This window comes from Anomaloglossus baeobatrachus, chromosome 6, assembly GCF_048569485.1.
Source record: "Anomaloglossus baeobatrachus isolate aAnoBae1 chromosome 6, aAnoBae1.hap1, whole genome shotgun sequence".
NCBI lineage: Eukaryota > Metazoa > Chordata > Amphibia > Anura > Aromobatidae > Anomaloglossus > Anomaloglossus baeobatrachus.
Genome location: NC_134358.1, coordinates 535,057,515 through 535,080,694, shown reverse-complemented (window position 1 = coordinate 535,080,694; position 23,180 = coordinate 535,057,515). Strand labels below are relative to the sequence as shown.

At 45.8% G+C, this 23,180-nt stretch overlaps 1 protein-coding gene across 1 annotated transcript in view; it reads left to right on the top strand.

The window, feature by feature from the left end:
- PLXDC2 (plexin domain containing 2) overlaps positions 1-23,180 on the top strand; it is a 715,905-nt gene that overhangs the window by 644,154 nt on the left and 48,571 nt on the right. The window contains exons 11-12 of the mRNA XM_075315582.1: positions 7,636-7,783; positions 10,269-10,307. Of these exons, the coding sequence (XP_075171697.1) occupies positions 7,636-7,783; positions 10,269-10,307 (187 nt within the window). The remainder of the gene's footprint in view (positions 1-7,635; positions 7,784-10,268; positions 10,308-23,180) is intronic.

Here is a 23,180-nt window from a genome sequence, read left to right as displayed (position 1 = left end):
AAGCTGTAGTTTGTCGTTCCTGGGGTGTCACACATAGCGAAGTGTGCTGCCTCGGAAACAACGAACAACCTGCGTCCTCAACAATGAACGATTTTTTGAAAATGAACGACGTGTCAATGATCAACGATAAGGTGAGTATTTTTGATCGTTAACGGCCGTTCGTTGGTGTCACATGCAACGACGTCGCTAACTATGCCGGATGTGCGTCACGGAATCCGTGACCCCGGCGATATATCGTTAGATATATCGTTGCGTGTAACGGGGCCTTTACTCTATATTATACTATGTTATGCATACTGGCTATTATCTGGGACTTTACAAATACAAAAAAAGTGTGCCTAAGCACTAACAGGCAGCACGCTGCTACCTACCTGCATGTTGTGCCCGGAACTGTTCTTCACCGGCACAGATGGGGGGGTCACAGACGGCTCCTGCCTGCGATTAATCTGCTTCCAATGAATGACGTTGCGACAACAGTGCGGTGGCTTCTTATCCGCTCTGCTGTGCAGACAGGGTGGGACAGTTGATGATTGACAGCCGGGTCCCTAATTAGGCAGTGTGGAGCCAGCTGTCCATCAGTATGATATCAGCAGTCCCACCCCATTTTTTAGAGTAGAACGAAAAAGAAGCCTCTGCTCTGTTGACGAATCCGCGAATCCATTGTATCGTCAGCAGGAGCGATCTGTGCCAGCAAAGAACGGCCCCCGACACAACAGGCAGGTAGTCTAAGTGCTAAGGCACTTTTTTAACTCCCGGATACACCCTCTAAATTAAACGATGAGGTCTGGAATATGTATTATTGTGTTTGGAATATGTATTATTGTGTTGGGGTGAACTCTTAACCAGAGATCACTAGTTGCCTACTGCCTGGCCTAATTGGTATAGTCCAAGTGCATGCATAAAGAATTCACACCAGAGACAGTCGGATATGAAATCTCTTCTTGGTCACAGTAAAAATGGCACCGAACAGAGCAGGAGAACCCGTGCGGTCTCTGATATAGGCTAGGGGCGTACACAAGTTCAGATATGCCCAATTAGTGGGACAGTTCATGGGCTAGCCAATGGGGAGATCCATGTTGCTGTTGATGGGCGTTTCTGACTTCAGTGGATGAATCCATGATGATGATGATGAGAGGGACATCATCTGGTGGATCCATGCTGATGGTTTGGTCTGTGATGTCATCGGTGGCCATTTTGGGTTCCTCTGAAAACTGACTGGCTTATGTATAGAGAATTAATTTCATTGAACACACTTCTCACAGTGCTCTATGTCCAGAGGATAATTAAGTATTTCATCGTATGGCTCTCCTCAACAATTGTATCAGCGCTATATTAATAATGGATAATATAAACAAATTAAGAACTTTCCATCATGTCCCTTTAAGGGACACTTTTATATCCAATTCTTTACTTCTTTAAACCACAGTAAGAGCAATTATCTTTTGTTGTGACTTCCATGTAACAGGGGCCACTACTACTGCGGGAGAACAAATTAATGATTTCTTGGCTCTTGATAACAGGTCGTAAGTAAACGTGGTGACCGCGTTTTGTATTCCAGGCAGGCTTTGGGTCTTATTTTTTTTCTTTAGACTAAAAAGCATTCACATATGACCCAGTGCTCCGTACACAAGGCTCAAAGCGAATGCTTCAGAACGCACACAACTAATGGACTGATAATGGAAGCACCGCACAGAAAACGGCAACGCCGCACTTCAACTCTGCATAATTAGGCGGCATCATGGCATCATCCATAAATTATTCACCTATAGGTTTAATTGTTTCTCTTCATTGATAAGTTAAAACTTACATTTGATTTACATTAATGTTCAGTACATTAGTTTATTCTCTATACTGTATATTACCTACATTATTTGTACTCACTTATAGGCCATGTGGGCGCATTGAGTATATGGTTGCAGAAATTTCTGCGTCTTTTGGCAGAAAAATGCAGCGCAAAAATGGCACTTTTTTCACGTTTTTGATGCATTTTTATTGCTTTCACTGGTGAAAAACGTTGAAAGAATTGACATGCTGCAGATTATTTTCTGCACCAAATCTGTAAAAAAAAAAAAAAACTCAACGTGTGCACTACTCTTAAGATTTTTCATTGACTTTGCTAGCATAAGGACTTGCTTGCAGTTTTGTGACAAAACTGCACTAAAAAATGCATTAAAAAAATGCGTTAAAAATGCACTCTACGGCCTAAAGCACACTTCCGCAAAAAAAACGTACGTGTTTCACGGTCCGTTTTTCGTGTCCAAGTTCCGTTTTTTAGGGGCGTCTCTCCGTTACGTATGGCATCCGTGTGATGGCGTATGCGAGCCGTGTGTGCGTGTGGAATGTCCGTATTGACATAAAATACGTACGTGTGCAGTCCGTGTGCTGTCCGTTTTTAAAGGTCCGCATTCTTACCCAATTAACGTTGTTAATCATTCATCATGAGATCCTGGTGTTTTTGTTTGCCATCAATTGACCTGATAGATTGGCAACAAGTGTTTCAGATTTTGTGATGAAATACGGACACGGACGATACGTGCTGAACATGAACATAATCCATGTGCGGTCCGTGCAGGCACGGACCCATAGACTAAAGCGGGTCCGTGCCTGCGTGCTGCCGGCCAAAAACGGACATGTCGTCCGGGTAGAAAAGCGCACACACATACTTACCACACGGACACACGTTCCGTGTGATTTTACGTGTGTGTGCCATCTACCATTGAATAACATGGGTCTCCGTGTCTCCGGTACGTGCAAATACTTACCGCACACGTACAAATTAAACGGATATGTGTTGCGGGTCTACAATAGTGATCACATCTCTGTAAAACTGATAGGGAAGGCTTTTTGCAAATATCTTGATCAATCAATCGTGGTCCACTCATTCCCATCACGTGACCCCACCAAGCTCCGTGACCTCTGAGATCCAGTGATGTCACGTCAACTTTATATGATGTTGAATAATAATGATAGTCTACTTCTGTGCATTAAACATGGATACTAAAAAAGAAACATATATAAGATACGTATATAAGAAACTAAAATGAGCAATATATGCCAAAGGATGGAGAGAGAGACAGAGGAGCTTTATCCCTGATGAAGCTTAATGCGAAACACATGCTGGGTGTGTTTTCTTTAGGTGCGCATATATCATCTAAGGATTCTCTCATGGGCTCGTATAACACTTTCAAGTGCTATTCCATCTTTTATCAGATTGCAATTGGACCACTGTTATACTATGGAGCAGTGCAGATCTGTGATGTCTTTGAGAAAATCATTGAATGATATACACCAGTGTGACCCCAGCCCATGCAAGAGAATCGGATGCGATATACTAATCACACTCGGCTGAGGGTCCTTCACCGTCCTCCCTTTCTTCTGCATGCGAGAATCGGATCCCAGGTGAGGAGAAGATGGAAAGATTAATTTCTCCATCTCCTCCAATGCCTGTCTCTGTCGGTCATATATCAAAGTTTCATACTCACCTATAGACTTGTATGGGTGCGTGTGAGCCAAGATACGCTGCCAAACTCAGCATGCTGCATGTCATGATCCAGGCCGGTATCCGCCGCTGGGTTTCTGTTTATCATGTGAGGGGTTAATTCCTCCCTGCCTCGTTACGATCCCTGAGCGCTGTATCCTAGTGCTGCACCTTTGGTTGAGCGCAACTGACAGTTCTGCCCTGTAGCGCGTGTGCTGGCTTTGGTGAGTGTTCCCGATCAATCCTGCCTCCCTGCTACCGTCTCTTGATCCGTACCCTCCCCCGTTCATCTGTCTGTCCCAATCCCTGTCTACTGTTTACCCCCTGTCCTGACCCATCTGTCCTACTCCTTTTTCGGTTCTCTGACTTCCCGGCCTCTGACCTGTATCCTTGTTCCTGACTCCGGCATCCGTCTCTCCCCTTTGATTTATCCACTTCTCTCTGGCCTCTGACCCTTTGCTAGCTGCTAACCACTATATGTCTTTCCCTTTGCTACTGTCTAAGACCTACTGCTACCAACTCGGATTACTGACTATTCTGCTGCCCTCTTGTGGATACTTGCTACACTGCACTCTGAAGCCACTTTACCTGTGGCTTCAGTGATTTCAGTAGTACAGTGTGACACTGCGATTGTTTTCTTTTGTCAAATTGGAGTGTGAAAAAAACCCACCTATCGGTACTGCCCCATAGTATAACCGTGGACCAAGTGCTATCCAATAAAATATCGGAAAGCACTCGGCCATGTTATACCCTCATAAGAGCGAACCCTTACACTGTGTGTATACTTTACTATATATCATTTCCTCTCACTCTATCTGCATTGTTTGGGCTTTGATATACTGTATGTATCTTTCTGAGTATCTGCCTTCAATGCAGAGATGTACGTTCTTTTTTTATCTTAGAAAGGTTTCAGAACACAACATTATGCATAACACATTGTATTTTGCTGTGTCTGGGGCTGTATCGCTGCAGACCGGTTGGAGCGCTCATCCTGACCGGGGTCCAAGATCTACAGTGCTTAGAATGGGCGCATGCATCAGAATTGGTCCATAGAAGATGGTGGCATGCAATATGTAGTGCGATGCTCTGAGCAATGTCCTTCTTGGAAATGTTGGATCTTGGCATTTCTGTTGATATTACTTGGATATATACCACTTACCTAAATATATCAGATTAACTGACAAACTATGCTACGTTTATGGAAGCCTCCTCACTCTCTACTGAAAATTACTTTGGTTCAAAAAAAGATTGTGAAGGTTGAATTTTATTGTCCTAGTTTGTTCTCAGAGGATAAAGGCCGCTTTACACTCTGCGACATCGCTAGCATTTGCTAGCTATGTCGAGCGCGATAGCACCCGCCCCTGTCGTACATGTGATATGTGTTGATCGCTGCCACAGCGAACATTATTGCTACGGCCGCGTCACACGCACATACCTTGTCAGCGACGTCGCTGTGACCGCTGAACAATCCCTCCCTCAAGGGGGAGGTGCGTTCGGCGTCATAGCGGCGTCACTAAGCGGCCGGCCAATAGAAGCGGAGGGGCGGAGATGAGCAGGACATAACATCCCGCCCACCTCCTTCCTTACGCATTGCCGGTGGAAGCAGGTAAGGAGATGTTCGGCTATGTGCGCACGTGTGCGTAATTCATGCAGTTACGCTGCGCTTTGTAGCGCAGCGTAACTGCATGCGTCCTGCGCCCCCTGCACAATCTATGGAGATTGTGCAGGGGCCGTGCGCACGTGGCATATTAGAACGCAGCGCTTCGGCTGCTGCCCGAATCGCTGCGTTCTAAGAAGTGACATGTCACTTCTTCCGTGCGCTTTGCCGGCAGCTCCTGCTCTGTCTATTGCAGGAGCTGTAGCAGAGCGCACGTTCTCACCGGCACCATGCGCTTCAGAACGCAGCTTTTCAGCTGCGTTCTGAAGCGCACCTTTTCGGTGTGGTGCAGAGCGCACACGTGCACACATAGCCTTCCTCGCTCCTGCGGTGTCACACATGTGATGCCGCAGGAACGAGGAACAACATTGCTAGTGCCCAAACAACGATATTTGGTTTTAGAACGACCTCTCCAAAACCAACGATTTTTACCACTTTTGGGATCATTGACGGTCACTCGTACGTGTCACATGCTGCGATGTCGCTAGTGGCGCCGGATGTGCGGCACAAACACCGTGACCCCGATGATATATTGTTAGCTATGTTGCAGCGTGTAAAGCCCCCTTTTGACAACTATCTGCCGAGTTGTTGGAGGAGCACTGATTTAACTGTGTTTACTTGCAACAAACTTTTTATTTAGCTAGCTATTATAGTTAGTTAAGATATCTTGGCGTAGATTATAAATTCACAAGATTGGATCCACTACTTAACACTAGAAGTCCCAGAGAGGGGTCATTTAACATTTCTACCATTGAAACCCTATGGAGCTCGAAATTCCTGGGACTTCTAGTGTTAAAGGGAATCTGTCAAGTGATTTTCTGGTTCAATATTAATGTTATCTCTTGATAGGGCTTAAGGAGGCCTTTCAGGATCAGTAAGTTTTATTGTTCTACATTATCCTGTTATCTTGTTGTAAGCTCTGTAGAATTTATTGTGATGTAGTAGCTAGTCACGTTTATGTAAATACAAACTGCATAGTCACTGCTCCCTCCTCCCACCTCTCAGTGCTGGCATCAGTGATAGTAAATCTGAACTAAATTTACCCTGCTGCCCCCACCTATACTCCCCTTCACGTCTCAGCAGTGATAGTGAATGCACTGGGAGGTGGGTGATGGGAGCAGTGAATATGCAAATTGTATTTACATGAACTTAGACACTGAGTTCTTTGTAGTATACAGCAGGATAACATGATAAGGTAGAGCAATAAAACTTACTGATCCTGAAAGGTCTCCTTAAGCCCTATTTAAAGATAACATTAGTATTGTACTACAAAATCACCTGACAGATTCCCTTTAAGGGTACCGTCACACTAAATGACATACCAGCGATTCCGACCATGATACGACCTGGTCAGGATCGCTGGTAAGTCGCTACAGGGTCGCTAGTGAGCTGTCAAACAGTCAGATCTTCCCAACGACGCAGCAACGATATGGTGACCCATAACGACCTGTACAACGATATCGGCGGTCGCTGGGACCCTGTCACATAGCACGATTCACATCTTGATTAGTAACATAGGCGTGAATCTACATTGCCTTTCCCGCGCCCCCTCTGCTCCGATTGGTGAGCGTAACTGCGTTGTGACTGGGCGACCTTGCCTTTAGAGACGGCAACATAATAGCACTTTCATCCTTCTCCATCCTTGCCCATCCTACAGTCCCAATGCAGAATGGACTGTATTACGATCTCTTGCTACACGCGGTCCGGGACAAGTGAATTAAGCCCTGTGAAATGTACTGCGATCCACAAGCCAGAACAGAGGATGGGAGCGGCCAATCCGAACGCAGTAGCAATCACCAATCGGAACAGAGAGGGCGCGGAAAACATCAAAGAGTCGCGAACGAGGTCATTGGGTAAGGTGTCAAACACACCGATGCGTGCTGCCCTGCGGGAGCCCAACGACCAAAAAATGAACCAGGACAGTGTGTAACGATCAGCGATTACACAGCGGGGGCCAGGCCGCTGCTTAGTGTTACACACAGCGAGATCGCTGATGAGGTCACTGGTACGTCACAAAACCTGTGACTCAGCAGCGATCTCTCTATGTGAGAAGTACCCCTAAACCTTGTCATGCACTAAGTAGAAATAATTATTTACAAAAAATGTAAAAAAAATACCCACAATTTGTTGTACTCTCCTCCCTTATTTTGACTTTATTCTATCTCATATTGCAATTAAGATCGAAAAAAACATACAAATAACTTTTTTCTGTGTCCCAGGAAATTAGCCATATTGTCATCTTACTGTGTTCCTAAGTATATGACAACTATCTGCAGCAGGTTCCTCTCCCCGCTAGAAAACAAGCAACAGTTACCGAATCTAGCTGGCTAAGTGTTTTCCTAATAAAAATAGGGAAATCAGATAATAATGAAAAACTTGTCAAATACAGTACAAAGAGAGCATAGATCAGTCATAAGCGACGTTATGTATGGAACTTAATTTCTATAAGGAATATTCATTAATTATTGTGTTTTGCTCTGTTCTTTTTCACCTTTTATAGTCCAGAGAAAAGCTATGTGAAGACTTCTTGGTGACGACAGCGGCCCCACGTCACACCACCAGCAGATCACATGTAACGACGTCCAGACATTACACCACAGCGTCAAAAGTGACAATGTCACATCTACCAAGCAGCCTCCCTACGGAGGGTGAGTGACGGGAACAATTGTGCTATGGAAATAGTAAAATGTGGTATTTAGTGCTTGTTCTTATGATGTTAATATAAATATAGACTGTCCAACCATTTGGACCTTTTTATCCTAAAGGGTACTTTACACGCTACGATATTGGTACCGATATCGCTAGCGCGCATACCTGCCCCCGTCGGTTGTGCGTCACGGGCAAATCGCTGCCCGTGGCGCACAAAGTCGTTAACACCCGTCACACTACTTACCTGCCTAGCGACGTCACTGTGCCCGGCGAACCGCCTCCTTTCTAAGGGGGTGGTTCGTTCGGCGTCATAGCGACGTCACTAAGCGGCCGCCCAATAGCAGAGGAGGGGCGGAGATATGTGGGCCGAACATCCCGCCCACCTCCTTCCTTCCGCATTGCCGGCGGGACCCAGGTACGGTGAGTTCCCTCGTTCCTGCGGTGCCAGACATAGCGATGTGTGCTGCCTCGGGAACGACAAACAACCTCGCTAGTGCCCAAACAATGATATTTGGTGTTTGAACAACCTCTCCAAAACTAACGATTTTTACCACTTTTGCGATCGTTGAAGGTCGCTCGTACGTGTCACACACTGCGATGCCGGATATGCATCACAAACACCGTGACCCCGACGATATATCGTTAGCGATGTCGCAGCGTGTAAAGCACCATTTAGACTGAGGCTACATTTCAACATTTGTAATGTAACCTCAAACCTCAGATAATATATTAGACACATGTGTCTGCGCTGTATTGTTACACTACTAAGTAATAGGCGCGTGTAAAAAAAAAAAACAGCTACATATAGACTTGCCTTATATTGTCAACGTGTTTCAATAAACTTTTCTTAAATCAATAGTGCAAGTAAATATAAAAAAATTATGTAGTATGTTTTATCAGAGACATATGCTTCTTTCTCTACTTATGAACCGCTTCTGTATCCCTCCTCTGCCTTCTAAACTAATTAATCAATCTGAAAAATGGCTAACATTAGTTTTGATCCAAACAAGGTGGAGAGATCAGTTACAGGTGGGATAGACAGTGAGAGGGATATGTAGCACAAGGAGTTAACTGGGATGTCACGGGTGGCCCTACCTGGCTTCGTGGCCCTGAGGTGTACAATAAAAGGGGTGATGATAGGATGGTAGTTTGCGTCGTGATGCCACCTGTGGTACGCAGCCAGGGATTAGCCACCGCTGCGCGTGATGTCCACTAGGGTGGATGGTGTCACAGCTGGAATGGTTTAGCTCCCCACAGGTGGAGCAGGCCCCAGGGAGGGTGATAGGGTGGTAGTCTATGGTGTTGTACACTGGGAAGCGGGGCTGGGGATGCCAACAGTACCTGGACAACTCAGGCCAGTAGTTTCCTTTACCTTTTACTGGTCAGTTGCTTTGGTCCCAGGTTACAGTGGTCCGGTCAGCCGGGAAGCAGTGAGGAATCCTTTCTCTGCCTGGTATGTTGGAGGCCTTCCTTAGTGCGCTCTGACTGTGGGTCGCTGTGGCCTGGAGTAGCACAGCATCCCTTTTCATAGATGTGATTTGCCTTGTCCCTTGTGGCGGGCAGTGCGAGCTGGATGTAGGGCCCGCCAGTATTTCTGCGGCCCCGGGCTTTATTATGCTACTGCGCCTTGGGAGTCTCTGTTGGACCAGGCAGTGTGGAACCTCCTGCCCTCCGGGTTTACTGCTGGGCTATTAGCACCCAAAAGTCGGGGACTCCGTTGTCCTGATTCAGCGCTCGGTCCTGGAAAGCTTGCAGACATCTCACTAACAGCGACCGTTCCCTTTTCCTCCTACTAGAGTTCTGAGTTTTCTCTTCCTGTTCCTATCTCTCTAACCCCTCCCCAGCCCAGAATCAACAGGGAAGCTCGCCCCAAACAGGACTTGAGCTCCCCCTTCTGGCCTGGATTAGGAAGTGTTGTATGTGATTGTACCTTGACATAGAGATCTCCTTGCTGCAGGCATAGAATTGCCCTCCAGTGAGGAGAACAACACCACTGTGGCTCCCATGACCACTGGGGTGCCACAGATACACAGACACAATCTGATGATGATGCTTTCTCTAGTAAGTGTTTTATCTCACCCTAGTACTGGATTTACAGCTATACTGCTCAGTACTGCTGTGTATTGTCGTCTACGCTGCTTCTGCCTTAACCCTACCGTGTACTGTGTTTGCAGTAGTTATCTTTTTTTAAACAAAAAATGCACAAATGAGGAAAATTTTCAGGCAAATTTCGACTTAGCCCGTGCCAAGCATAGATTTGACAGTAGACAGTTTATGATGTGCCAGCTTTATTAGGAGATATGTGTCTTTAAAGAAATTTAGTACAAATCATACCAATTACTGCTCTCACTTAGACTGTTGGGAGTTATGTCAGATTTAGTAGATTTCGGTCATTCATTTATTTTTTTTCTAATTACAATTTTTTTTTCATCCATATTGGTTATCAGATTTGAACTATCTTGCTAAATCTATTTTTTTTTTCAGATGACACAAAAATTGCACTGCATCTCAAAGACAATGGAGGTAAGAGCAAGTTATATCCTTATATTTTAACACCTGAACAGTTTATACATTAGATGATTCTACTGTAACTTTATAAATATATTTCATCACTTATCCTGATTTACAGTTAGGGGTACTTTGCACGCTGTGACATCGCAAGCCGATGCTGCGATGCCGAGCGCGATAGTCCCCGCCCCCGTCGCAGCTGCGATATCCTTGTGATAGCTGCCGTAGCGAACATTATCGCTACGGCAGCTTCACATGGACTCGCCTGTCCTGGGACGTTGCTCTGGCCGGCGACCCGCCTCCTTATTAAGGGGGCGGGTCGTGCTGCGTCACAGCGACGTCACACGGCAGGCGGCCAATAGGAGCGGAGAGGCGGAGATGAGCGGGATGTAAACATCCCGCCCACCTCCTTCCTTCCGCATATCCTACGGAAGCCGCGGTGACGCCAGTAGATGTTCCTCGCTCCTGCGACTTCACACACAGCGATGTGTGCTGCCGCAGGAGCGAGGAACAACATCGGACTGTCGCGTCAGCGTAATTATGGATTACGCTGACGCTGCACCGATGATACGATTACGACGCTTTTGCGCTCGTTAATCGTATCATCGAACCTTTACACACTACGATGTCGCATGCGATGCCGTAAGTACGTCATTTTAAATTTGACCCCAGCGATGTCGTAGTGTGCAAAGCCCGCCTTAGTATTATTATTACATCCCAAGGATGTATTCACAGGGTTGCAGACTGCAGAGCTGAAATCTCCCAGAATTCTACGCTTTCACTGTACAGTAATGGAAGAAAAGAAAACCTGGGCTCAGAATTAGTGCAGCAGAACTAATGCAATACATTTATGAAGTTCCTTAACTCAGTAAGGAAAGTCACAAAGCCTTCCTTCTTTTGCTTGTTACTATACTGCAAAAATATCCTTAAAGGGAACCTGTCAGGTCCAATATGCACCCAGGACCACGAGCAGTTCTGGGTGCATATTGCTAATCCCTGCCTAACTGCCACTGTATGCACTAACATAGTGTGATGTGATCACTGGTGCTGTGCACGAGGGGAGATATGTGTCGCTGAGACTTCTGCATTCAGTGATGTAAACCCGGATGTAATACTCCAGCACAATAGGTACTGAGAGGGTTAATCGGTATTACCTGGGCCGGGTTTGCTGTGAACAGCTAATGAGATGGGTGGGATGACTGTTCACCATATCTCCACCTCGGGGTGTGGTCTCAGAGGTAACAGCCAAGCCTCTGGACACACCCAGGGTCTTCTGTTTGGCCTTTGTATTTTGCTGTGCAAGAGGAAGGAGTGCTCTCCTCATGATCATGGACTATGACTTATGTGATTAAAACCTGGTAATCAGTGACCCAGTTAGGTGTTCCTGCTTCATCCCCTTCGGCTGAGTGAGTGGCTTTACCACAAGTGGTGCAGACTGCGGGCAAGCATCCCGGGGCCGTTTATATCTGCTACAGAGGAGCTGGATGTCCTGGGTGAAGGCAGCCATGAGCCAGGGAACACGGTCAGACACCATGGAGGAACTGATTAAGCACCTGGTGATGGCACAACAACAGCAGCAGCAGGCCCAGCAGGAGACGAACAAGCTATTGATACAGCAGCAGCAATTGGCTCAGCAACAGCTCCAACAACAACGCGAACAACAGCAGAAGCAGATAGACGTCCTAGCAGAGTAACTCCGGGGCAGAGCGACCAGTCCAGGTGATGACGCTAACGTCCGGAAAGCGGTAAGGCGAGCGATGCAAAAGATGACTCCGGGGGATGATGTTGAGGCCTTCTTGACTGTGTTTGAGAGAGTTACTGACCGAGAAAAACTCCCGCCGAAGCAGTGGGCGGAGGTAGTGGCGCCATATTTAAGTGGGGAGCCACAAAAAGCCTATTATGATCTGGCTTTACAGGACGCTAAGGAGTATGACAAACTAAAGGCTGAAATTGTGGCACGCCTGGGTGTGACTATGACTGTTAGGGCACAACGGGTCGACCAGTGGGCATTTCATGGCGACAAAGCCCCAGTCAGTAATATTATCTGTTGGAGGTGCCAGGGACCCGGTCACATTGCTGCCCGTTGTCCCTTGACCACCGAGCCGATGGACCGCAGCATTGGTCGACGCTCGTCCTATTATGCCTACCCAGCCTGTAGTGTGGACAGTCAACCCAGTGAGGGCCCAAAGGCGTGTCTCATAGAAATAAATGGTATCAGAATAGTGGGACTTTTAGACTCTGGGAGTTTGGTGACCCTCGTGAGGGACACACTTCCACACCAGCTAATTCCTGGGAAGAGGGTGGGCGTCCGCTGTATTCATGGGGATGCCAAGGACTACCCTGTGGCCGCTGTGACTATAAAAAGGTCTTGTGGGTCGGAGGCTCATGAGGTTGGAGTGGTAAAAGACCTGCTACACCCAGTAATAATAGGGCGAGACTTTGCTTTGTTCTGGGAGTTGTGGAGTAAAGGGGTGGAACCCTGTGTCACAGACAACGGAGAGTTAGCCCTCGATGATAGGACTACCTTTCCGTCGGAGATGGATGAATTCCCCCTATGTGTGTTGGTGGGCGATGAGGACGAGGCCGAGTCCCAGGAGGTTGACATGCCGGAGTTGGCCGTTTCTGAAGGGAACTTTGGGACTGGGCAAATGAGGGACCTGACACTAAAGGGGGCATTTGGAAATGTGACCATCATAAATGGGGTTGCTCAAGAGCCGGGGGCTGGCACCAGATATCCCCACTTTGCAGTAAATGGGGAATTGTTATACTGGGTTACCCAGATGAGAGGAGAGATAGTGGAGCAACTGTTGGTACCAGGGCCTTATAGACGCCGGGTGTTAGACATGGCCCATTCTCATGTCCTGGGTGGTCACCTGGGGGTAGATAAAACATGGGAGCGGATTCTTCAGAGGTTCTACTGGCCGGGGTGTCACCGAGAGATTTTTAATTATTGTAGATCCTGTCCCACCTGCCAGCTGACTGCACCAGTTTCACACTTTCGAAGTCCCCTTGTGCCATTACCTATAATAGAGGTCCCCTTTCACCTTTTTGCCATGGATCTTGTGGACCCCCTGGTAAAATCCGGTAGAGGGCACCAGTATATCTTAGTGGTTCTGGACTATGCAACTCGATACCCTGAGGCGGTGCCATTGAGAAATTGTTCCTCTAAGAATATAGCCAGGGAGTTGGTCCATATCTTCTCACGGACCGGTCTGCCAAAGGAGATCCTGACAGACCAAGGGACCCCCTTTATGTCGAAAGTCATGAGGGAACTATGTAAGGTGCTGCGAATTAAACAACTGAAGACTTCAGTCTATCACCCGCAGACAGACGTCCTTGTGGAGAGATTTAATAAGACCTTAAAATCCATGCTTAAGAAGGTTGTGGAGAAGGATGGCCGAGATTGGGACTGCCTACTTCCATACTTGCTCTTTTCTATCAGGGAAGTTCCGCAAGCCTCTACCGGGTTCCCTCCCTTTGAACTTTTATACGGTCGACATCCCCAAGGGTTACTTGACATAGCCAAAGAAACCTGGGAAGCAGAGGTTACCCCCCCATAAAAGTGTCATTGAGCATGTGGCCCAGATGCAAGATAGGAGGCTGAGGTGATACCCATCGTGAAAGAGAGTCTTCTCCGGGCTCAGGAGGCACAGGCGAGAGTATATAATCGCTCTGCCAGGGTGAGACAGTTCAGCCCTGGTGACCCTACCGTAGAAAGTAAATTTCTGGCCAAGTGGCAGGGACCCTATGAAGTGATCGAGAAACTGGGAGAGGTGAATTATAAGATCCACCAATCTGGTAGAAGGAAACCCTACCAGGTGTACCAAGTTAATCTTATTAAGCCATGGCGAGACAGGGAAGCAGTGGAATCCCCGTGTCTAGCTGCCCAGGTGGACGCTGATATTGAGGACGTCACAGTGGCAGAGACGCTGTCAAGGGCCCAAAAGCAGCAATGTCAGGAGCTGCTTTATCAAAATCGAGATCTCTTTTCAGTATTGCCGGGGTGTACACGGGTCGTGGAACATGAAGTTCTGACGGAACCACAAGTGAGAGTGCATCTGAAACCGTACCGGATCCCCGAAGCCCGCTGAGAAGTGATCTCAAAAGAGGTGAAGAGGATGCTGAGCCTCGGCGTGATTGAGGAATCCAGAAGTGGCTGGTCTAGTCCTATCATCCTTGTGCCAAAGCCAGATGGAGAATGGCGATTTTGCAATGACTATCGCAAGTTAAATGAAGTCTCAAAATTCGATGCTTATCCGATGCCTCGAGTCGATGAGCTCATTGAAAGGCTTGGACCAGCCAGGTATATTACTACCCTTGACCTGACAAAAGGGTACTGGCAAATACCCCTGTCTCACACGACCAAGGAGAAGACAGCTTTTTCTACACCTGACGGATGTTTCCAGTACACCAAGATGCCGTTTGGGTTACAGGGAGCCCCAGCCACCTTCCAGAGGGCCATGGACCGGATTCTGGCTTCTCATACAAAGTATGCCGCAGCTTATCTGGATGATATCGTGATCTTCACCCTGGATTGGGGGAGTCATCTACCGAGGGTCCAGGCAGTGCTGGATGCATTGAGGAAGGCGGGGTTTACCATAAAACCGAAGAAGTGCGCCATAGGGAAGGAGGAGGCCAGGTACCTGGAATATGTAGTCAGTAGGGGCCTAATCAAACCACAAGTGAATAAAGTGGAGGCGATCCAGAATTGGCCACGACCACTCTCAAAAAACCAGGTTAGAGAATTTCTGGGAATCGTCGGCTACTACCGCCGGTTTGTACCGAAGTTTGCTGTGAGGGCCGCTCCGCTGACTGATCTCCTCAGGGCTGTGAAGCCTTCGGTGGCCGAGTGGACCTCTGAGGCGGAGGTGGCGTTCCAGGACTTGAAATCTGCTTTGTGTCGACAGCCAGTCCTGGTGGCAGCTGACTTTACAAAGGAGTTCGAGCTGCAGACGGATGCTTCGGAGGTCGGGTTGGGAGCTGTGCTGTCGCAGGAAATAAATGGCGAGGAACATCCAGTGCTTTACCTGAGTAGGAAACTCTCCTCGTGTGAGAAAAACTATGCCATTGTGGAGAAGGAATACCTGGCCATTAAGTGGGTGGTGGACTCTCTAAAATACTACCTGCTAGGCCGTAAATTCAGGCTAGTGTCTGATCACGCGCCACTGACGTGGTTGAGAAGTAGCCAGGGCAAGAATGCTAGGGTGACCAGGTGGTTTGTAGCCCTCCAAGACTTTGCCTACCATGTGGAGCATAAGCCTGGGAAGTTACATGGGAATGCAGATGCCCTGTTGCGACTCCCCTGTTTAGTGGTTGACGGTGCACATGCCCCCGGCTTTGGGCAGATGGGGGGAATATGTGATGTGATCACTGGTGCTGTGCACGAAGGGAGATATGTGTCGCTGCGACTTCTGCATTCAGTGATGTAAATCCGGATGTAATACTCCAGCACAATAGGTACTGAAGAGGGTTAATCGGTATTACCTGGGCCGGGTTTGCTATGAACAGCTAATGAGATGGGTGGGATGGCTCTTCACCATATCTCCACCTCAGGGTGTGGTCTCAGAGGTAAAAGCCAGGCCTCTGGACACACCCAGGGTCTTCAGTTTGGCCTTTGTATTTTGCTGTGCAAGAGGAAGGAGTGCTCTCCTCATGATCATGGACTTTGACTTATGTGATTAAAACCTGGTAACCAGTGACCCAGTGAGGTGTTCCTGCTTCCTCCCCTTTGGCTGAGTGAGTGGCTTTACCACAATAGTATTTCTACAGATCTTTTATCATATGCTAATGACCGCGGGGACTAGTCCCAAGGGCATTATATCCCCCGACTAGTCCACCCTCTTAGCATATTAGCACTCCCACAGGGGTGTACTAACATGCTGTCCAATGCAGAGTCACCAGCGGTGACACGGGTACCTGTGTTCACGGCATACGGATGGGCCATATGCACCTTCAACACTGCCGTGCAAAACACAAATGTTTTTCACGGACGTGTGAAAAGGGCCTTAATATTGGACTTGCATTATTATTATTATTATTATTATTATTTATTATTATTATAGCGCCATCTATTTCATGGCGCTTTATATGTGAAAGGGGTATACATAATAGGGACAAGTACAATAATCATAATAAACAAAACAAGGCACAGACTGGTACAGGAGGAGAGAGCTCCCTGCCCGCAAGGGCTCACAGTCTACAAGGGATAGGTGAGGATACAGTAGGTGAGGACCCTGCCCGCGAGGGCTCACAGTCTACAAGAGTTGAGTGAGGATACAGTAGGTGAGGGTAGAGATGATTGTGCGGTGCTGTGTCAGACTGAGGGTTACGGCAGGTTGTAGGGTTGTCGGAAGAGGTGGGTCTTCAGATTCCTTTTGAAGCTTGTCAAGGTAGGCGAGAGTCTGATATGTTGTGGCAGAGCATTCCAGAGTACGGGGGAGGCACGGGAGAAATCTTGGATGCAATGGTGAGAAGAGGAGATGAGAGGGGAATAGAGAAGGAGATCTTGTGAGGATCGAAGGTTACGTGCAGGTAAGTACCGGGAGACTAGGTCACAGATGTATGGAGGAGACAGGTTTTGGATGGCTTTGTAGGTCATGGTTAGTGTTTTGAACTGGAGTCGTTGGGCAAAGGGAAGCCAGTAAAAGGCTTTATAACTCATTACTACTAATAATGTGAAGAACGTCTAGTCTGGCTGTTTGTCTTTATACTTGAAACTATTTTAAATAACTTTCCCATTCAAACAATATTGTCCCACTGCGAGTTTTATGATTTTTCCAACCCTGAGTAGAAAACAAGTCCGGAAACACTCAGAACTTTAACAAACCTTTGGTGTCTTGATTCGCTCATGACAGTATACATATAACCTTTTGTACCACTCTCTTTCAATTATTCAGCATAACCGATCCGGGTGTGAAAACAAAGAGAAAAATCAATAGAGTAACCAAAGACCTGAGCTTCTTTCATGCGTGCGGACATGATGCATGAGAACATTTACTGTACGGAGACTCCACCTCATTACAGATTCACCTCCTGGGGGCAGATCACTTATATCCAATACCCACTTTAAAGCTGAGTAGAGGGAGTAAATTGGTAAACAGGTTTCCCATTTGCGGTTTAATTCATACCGCCAACTCTGGGATGTCGCTCGTCAAGAAGACTTCAATTATTCAATGCTTTTTATGCCAGAAAAAAAAGATTTTTAATAAGATAAAGTTTGTGTGTTGCTGGGGGCACAACCTCAGTGAGGTCGGGGGAGCTTCCAGGCGTCTTTAATAGTTTCAACTGTGATGAATGCCGAGTCGTTAATTCCTTCCAGGCTGGATTTTGTTAAAAGACCGTTTTTTGGAGCAGGTATTTAATCAATAAGAGCCTATGGAGAGGTCTACGGAGATAATTCAGCAGTGCATTACTCCCAGCAGTGTTCCGGCATTATGCAACCCTTTTACAATCAATCTAGATCTTAAGATTGAATAAAGCATAGGTAGTGGTGTTTTAGAAGAAAGTCACGTCTTATATAATATGTTCCATGACCCTTGTAGCTAAAAGGAATGGTAATATACCACACACCCATTTAGGCCATTAATACATCTTCTAGATCAATGCACAGGAGCCTTTAGTCCTATATCTTATCTTTTTTGAGGACTGATGCACTTTACAATATTCAGGATCCCTATTTGCTGTGTAGGATACAGAATTATATCATGTTATTAATTTTATCCTATAAGGGTTTCCATACCCCTTATATTTTTTTATTGTCACAGTCCAAGTGTCGTAACTTTTTGATTTTTTTGTTCCCTAGTAGTGATGTCACGAGTGACACACAGTCATGTGGTTTCTGGCCATAGAAGGTCACAGTGTTTGGCTGCGTAGAATATTCCCTGACTTTCTATTGTTCCTGTTGTCAGTGTTCATTGTACTAGGTAGTTTTCCTGCAGAATTTTCCTCTATTCACCTTTTGGACCCAGCAGGAGCTTACCTTCCGCCCAGCTGCTGATCATCATTATTCTCTTGGTGCTTAAATACTCCCTTCATCCCTAGACTGGTGCTGGTGATATTATTCAGTTCATTCTAGCTTTGGTTACAAGCAGGTGGCTTGTACTCCTCTGTAGTATTGTTGCTGAACTCCTGCCTGTGTCATCTGTGTATAAGTAGTTCATGATTTTTCTCCCATGTGTCCTCCTTGTTTCTTCCTTTAGTGTTTAGTGGGGTTGACGAAGGGCTTATCTCACCCGTTCCCTATTTAGGATCCAGCCATAGGGATACCTAGGGTCAGGTATCCGGCTTGGCGCATAGGTGCGGAACCTATCTAGGGTGGTGAGGGACCCTAAGAACCGGCAGTAGGTTTGTCCAGTGGTCACCATCTCCCCCTTCCCTAGAAACAGGGGTCCCCTTCCCTTACCTTTCGTCGCTCGTTTGGTACTTCCCAGATAAAGCAGACAGCTTGAGGCTGCAGCCCCCAGCTGTGTGTGTTATCTTGGCTGTGTATCAAAATATGAGGGACCCTATGTGGCTTTTTTTAGTTATTTGAGTAAATAATTTAAAAAAGTGGAGTGCGGTCCCCTCAATTTTCATGCCCAGCCAATATAAAGCAGACAGCTGGGGACTGGTATTCTCAGGCTGGAAAGGTCCATAGTTCTTGGGCATTCAGGCATCTTCTCTATGCTGTTCCCATTCAGTTTCTGCACTTTTCCATCTAGTACAGCATTTTTTCTGTCCTACCAGACATACTTCCAAGTTCCTCCGGAAAAATATTTGAGTATCCCATTGACTTGCATTAGGTTTGTTATTCATGATGAATACACGAATAGTAAAATTATTTGGCATGAATAATCCGAACTTGAATCTTTTACTATTCTCCCATCACTATTCCATAGCTAGGTTGCGGTAGTTTACATTTTACAGGGTAAATAATATGTTTCATGGCTTCTTTTGCTGTTAATGTGCTAATTATTAATTAATTAATAAGAAGTATTAATTAACTTGAAATGGAAAGAATAAGAAAAATTCTGCCAATAATTTTACAGCATGTTTTAAATTTCGCACCTTTAAAGGGGTTGTCCACTACTTTGACATTGATGATCTATCCTTTGGATAGGTCACCAATGTCTCATCGGCTGGGGTCCGACACCCCGCACCCCCGCCAATCAGGTGTTTTCTGTCCTAGTGGCGGCAAGTAGCAGCTGGAAATGCTCAGCTCTGGTGCTGCTCTGTGTTCTGATAGCGGACGGGTACTGCACATCCGCCTCCCATTCAGATCAATAGGAAGCGGATGTGCAGTACCTTCCACGGCCACTATCAGAAGATGGAGCAGTTCTGGAAATTAGCATTTCCGGCTATCTGCTGCTGCTGCTGGGACCGAGAACAGCTGATCGGTAGAGGTGCGGGGTGTTGGACACCGGCTGATCAGACATTGATGACCTATTCTAAAGGGTGCTTTACACGAGAAAAGCTATCGTGCGATGCATCGTCGGGCTCACGGTTTTCGTGACGCACATCCGGCATCGTTCACGACGTCGTCTCGTGTGACACCTCCGAGTGACGCAGTATCGCTCACAAAACATGAGTCGTGTACTCGTCGCTCTGTTTCAAAAAATTGTTTAATTAAAATGGCGCCGGTTGTTTATCGTACCCGGGGTAGCACACATCGCTCCGTGTGACACCCCAGGAATGATGAACACAGCTTAACTGTGTCCCGCGGCTCCCGGCGGCTATGCGGAAGGAAGGAGGTGGGCGGGATGTTTACGTCCCGCTCATCTCCGCCCCTCCGCTGCTATTGGCCGGCGGCTGGGTGACGTCGCTGTGACGCCGAACGTCCCTCCCCTTTTAGGAAGAGGATGTTTGCGGCCCACAGCGAGGTCGCTCAGCAGGTAAGTACGTGTGACGGGGGTTTCATGACTTTGTGCGACATGGGCAGCGATTTGCCCGTGGCGCACAAACGACGGGGGCGGGTACGATCGATCGTGAAATCGCACAATCGGTCGACTCGTGTAAAGCAGTCATAAGGATAGGCCACCAATGTAAAAGTAGTGGATAACGCCTTTAACCTTGTGGCACAAATACAGGGTTAAAGTAGAAACATGAATTTTACTTTTTATTTTTTTTCTTTAACCTGAGCTGTGCGATGGCTTGATTTTTTTTTACAAGATTAGATGTTGTTTTATTGTTACCTTTTTAAGGTACATATTACTTTTTGATCATTTTTTTTTATTACTGCACATCTTTTTGGAGACAAGTGGATGAAAAATATAGAAGTTTTGTCGTTATTTTTCTCAATATATTAACCATGCAGAATCATAAGGCATTTTATTATATACCGTAATTTGGCTATTTATTAATACATTTATATGGATTGTATTTCTTTTTACATTTAGAGAAAAAAGATAATTTACAATTTTTTACATTATTTTTTTATTTACTGTTTTTTTAACCTTTCCTTTTTATTTTTATTTTTTTTGTAGTTTTTATTGAACAGTGATAAAAAAAAAAAAGTGTCAGAATACTGATAGCAATATGAAGAGCACCACATAGAGATTAATTTGAATGCATATCTGAATTCAGGGAATCAGAAAACATTTATTATGCAATAAAATAATAAGATTAAAGTAGTGATTAACAAAGTAAAAAAAAGAGGATACCACAGGGAACCTGTCAGAAGCGGCTATGCCCCCAAACAATTTATATGACTGTGTAGCTTTTTAAAACCTAAGCAATTTAATTAATTTGTGACCCCCAAAGTGATGCTACAGCAGCTAGAAATTGGATTTTGAAATTTTGTGTATATCTCTCTGGAAGTGCATTGGGTATCATAATGCACTTAAGGCTCCTTAGCTTCACCATGAGTGTACCGGGTGCAGAGGTTACAATCACATGGAGCCTAGGCAGGGCCAAAAAAGGGTCTGTTTGGCCATATTAAAATACTATTAATATTAAAATATTAATATATTAAAATATTATAAAAGGCCTTTAATACTTGGGTTGCCCTATTCAAAATTTAGCAAGCTTCAAATTACACCACTAAGCCTCACGTTGTATATTTTGTCATGTATCTGAGCCAACGACCTGACAATCAACCAGAGGAGAGTGGCGCTTGGCTTGGATTACATCATGAGGCGCATTAAAGCGCACCAATCATCAACATTTTTGTATATAACCTAAAGCCATTGCTATACTGGCACTATCAGGCTGATTCTATACATACCTTTAGTTTTGAGATCGGATGTTTAGGTTTTGAAATCCAAGAAAGTAAAGTTTATAAAATCATCAGCTTCTTGAGTGACAGCAGCTGAGGATCAGATAAATCAGATAATATCTGGTGGGGTATTCATAGTTATCTCCTCCCCCTGCTAGAATTAGCATAAGTATTATACAAATCGATTTAACTTTTCACTAGCAGGACCTGTGTGAGGTCATATCCATGTGACCAGAAGGGGCAGGGCCTCAGCCAAATAAAGCTGATACCAGGAAGCAACATTTTTCTGTTTGCTGAGGCCCCGCCCCTTCTGGTCACATGGATATGACATCAGCACAGGTCCTTCCTAGGGAAAAGTTAAATCAATTCTATAATACTGATTCTAACAGGGGGAAGGGATAAGTATGAATACCCCCTCCAGATATTATCTGATCCTCAGCTGCTGTCACTCAAGAAGCTGATGATTTTATAAACTTTACCTTCTTGGATTTCAAAACCTATACATCTGAGCTGACAGCTGCAGGTATGTAGAGAATCAGCCTGATAACGCCAGTATAGCACTGGCTTTAAGTTATATACAAAAATCCTGGTGATTGGTTCCCTTTAAACCCATCATCACCCCCAATGCACTGCCAGGCACATATCTATACATCTTCAAAACACAATTTCTGTTAGCGCATCGCTTTGGTGTCATAAACAGATCAAATGGATTATATTTTAAAAGGCTACATTGAAATATAAATGGTTTGGGAGTATAGAGGTTTCTGACAGGTCCTTTGCTACAAGGAGGTTTTTTTCAAACATCCCTGACTGTCATGGTGGCGTCAAGATCTGTGGAGACTACACATTGTGACACTCTACCTGCTAACTTCTCTGATGTCTGTAATCAGCACAGGTAGACTCTGGCATCAACCCACAGACCTGTAGTTCATAGGCAGGCTAGCAGGAGTTAATCCCTGCTGGGCTGCTTGTTAGTCTCCTTTGATCATATACTGTAGGGGAGCCAGTCACATTTACTCCCCTTTTATACATGCTGGCTGGACCCTTCCTTTAATGTCAGCTATAGTTTATCTATACTGGTCTGGTGAGGTGTTGTGGTCAAGACTTACTGGTGGTTGTAGCACTTTATTGCTGTGAAAGGTTGTGGTGTTAACCCTTGTTGTCCTTTTGTTGCTGCCTTTGTTCTCTTACTTTTCTCCTTAGTCTCTTACTGTTTGTTCCTGTGATTTTGCAGTGTGCATGAGTTTTGTGTTTTCCCTGTCCGTCTTTATCTGTGTTGCCATCACACTCGTGCCCATTCCTTCCCTGGGGAAGGGGACAGTTTAGTGTTGGTGAGAACAATAGTAAGGCAAGGGACTCCGACATCTCCACCATCAGGGGTAACCCGGAAGTTAGGAATAGCCTAGGGTCCCCTAGCGTGAGGGTCTATATAGAAGCCCCTGTCCCTCCCTACCCTGCAGTCAGATTGTGACATCCCCTTTAAGCAATAGTCCAACAGAAAAGTCAACTACAAATATGTTACTGGTAACAACTTTATATTCAGATACTGGTAAATCCAAGGAGTTGAGAGAAAAAAGAGTGAACTGGATCCAGTAACATAAATCAATATCTTGTGAAATGACTCTAAGTGATATTAGTTATTTCGGTGGAATTTTCAGGGGTTTTTGCAATACTTAATCCATCTGTCCAGAGATATT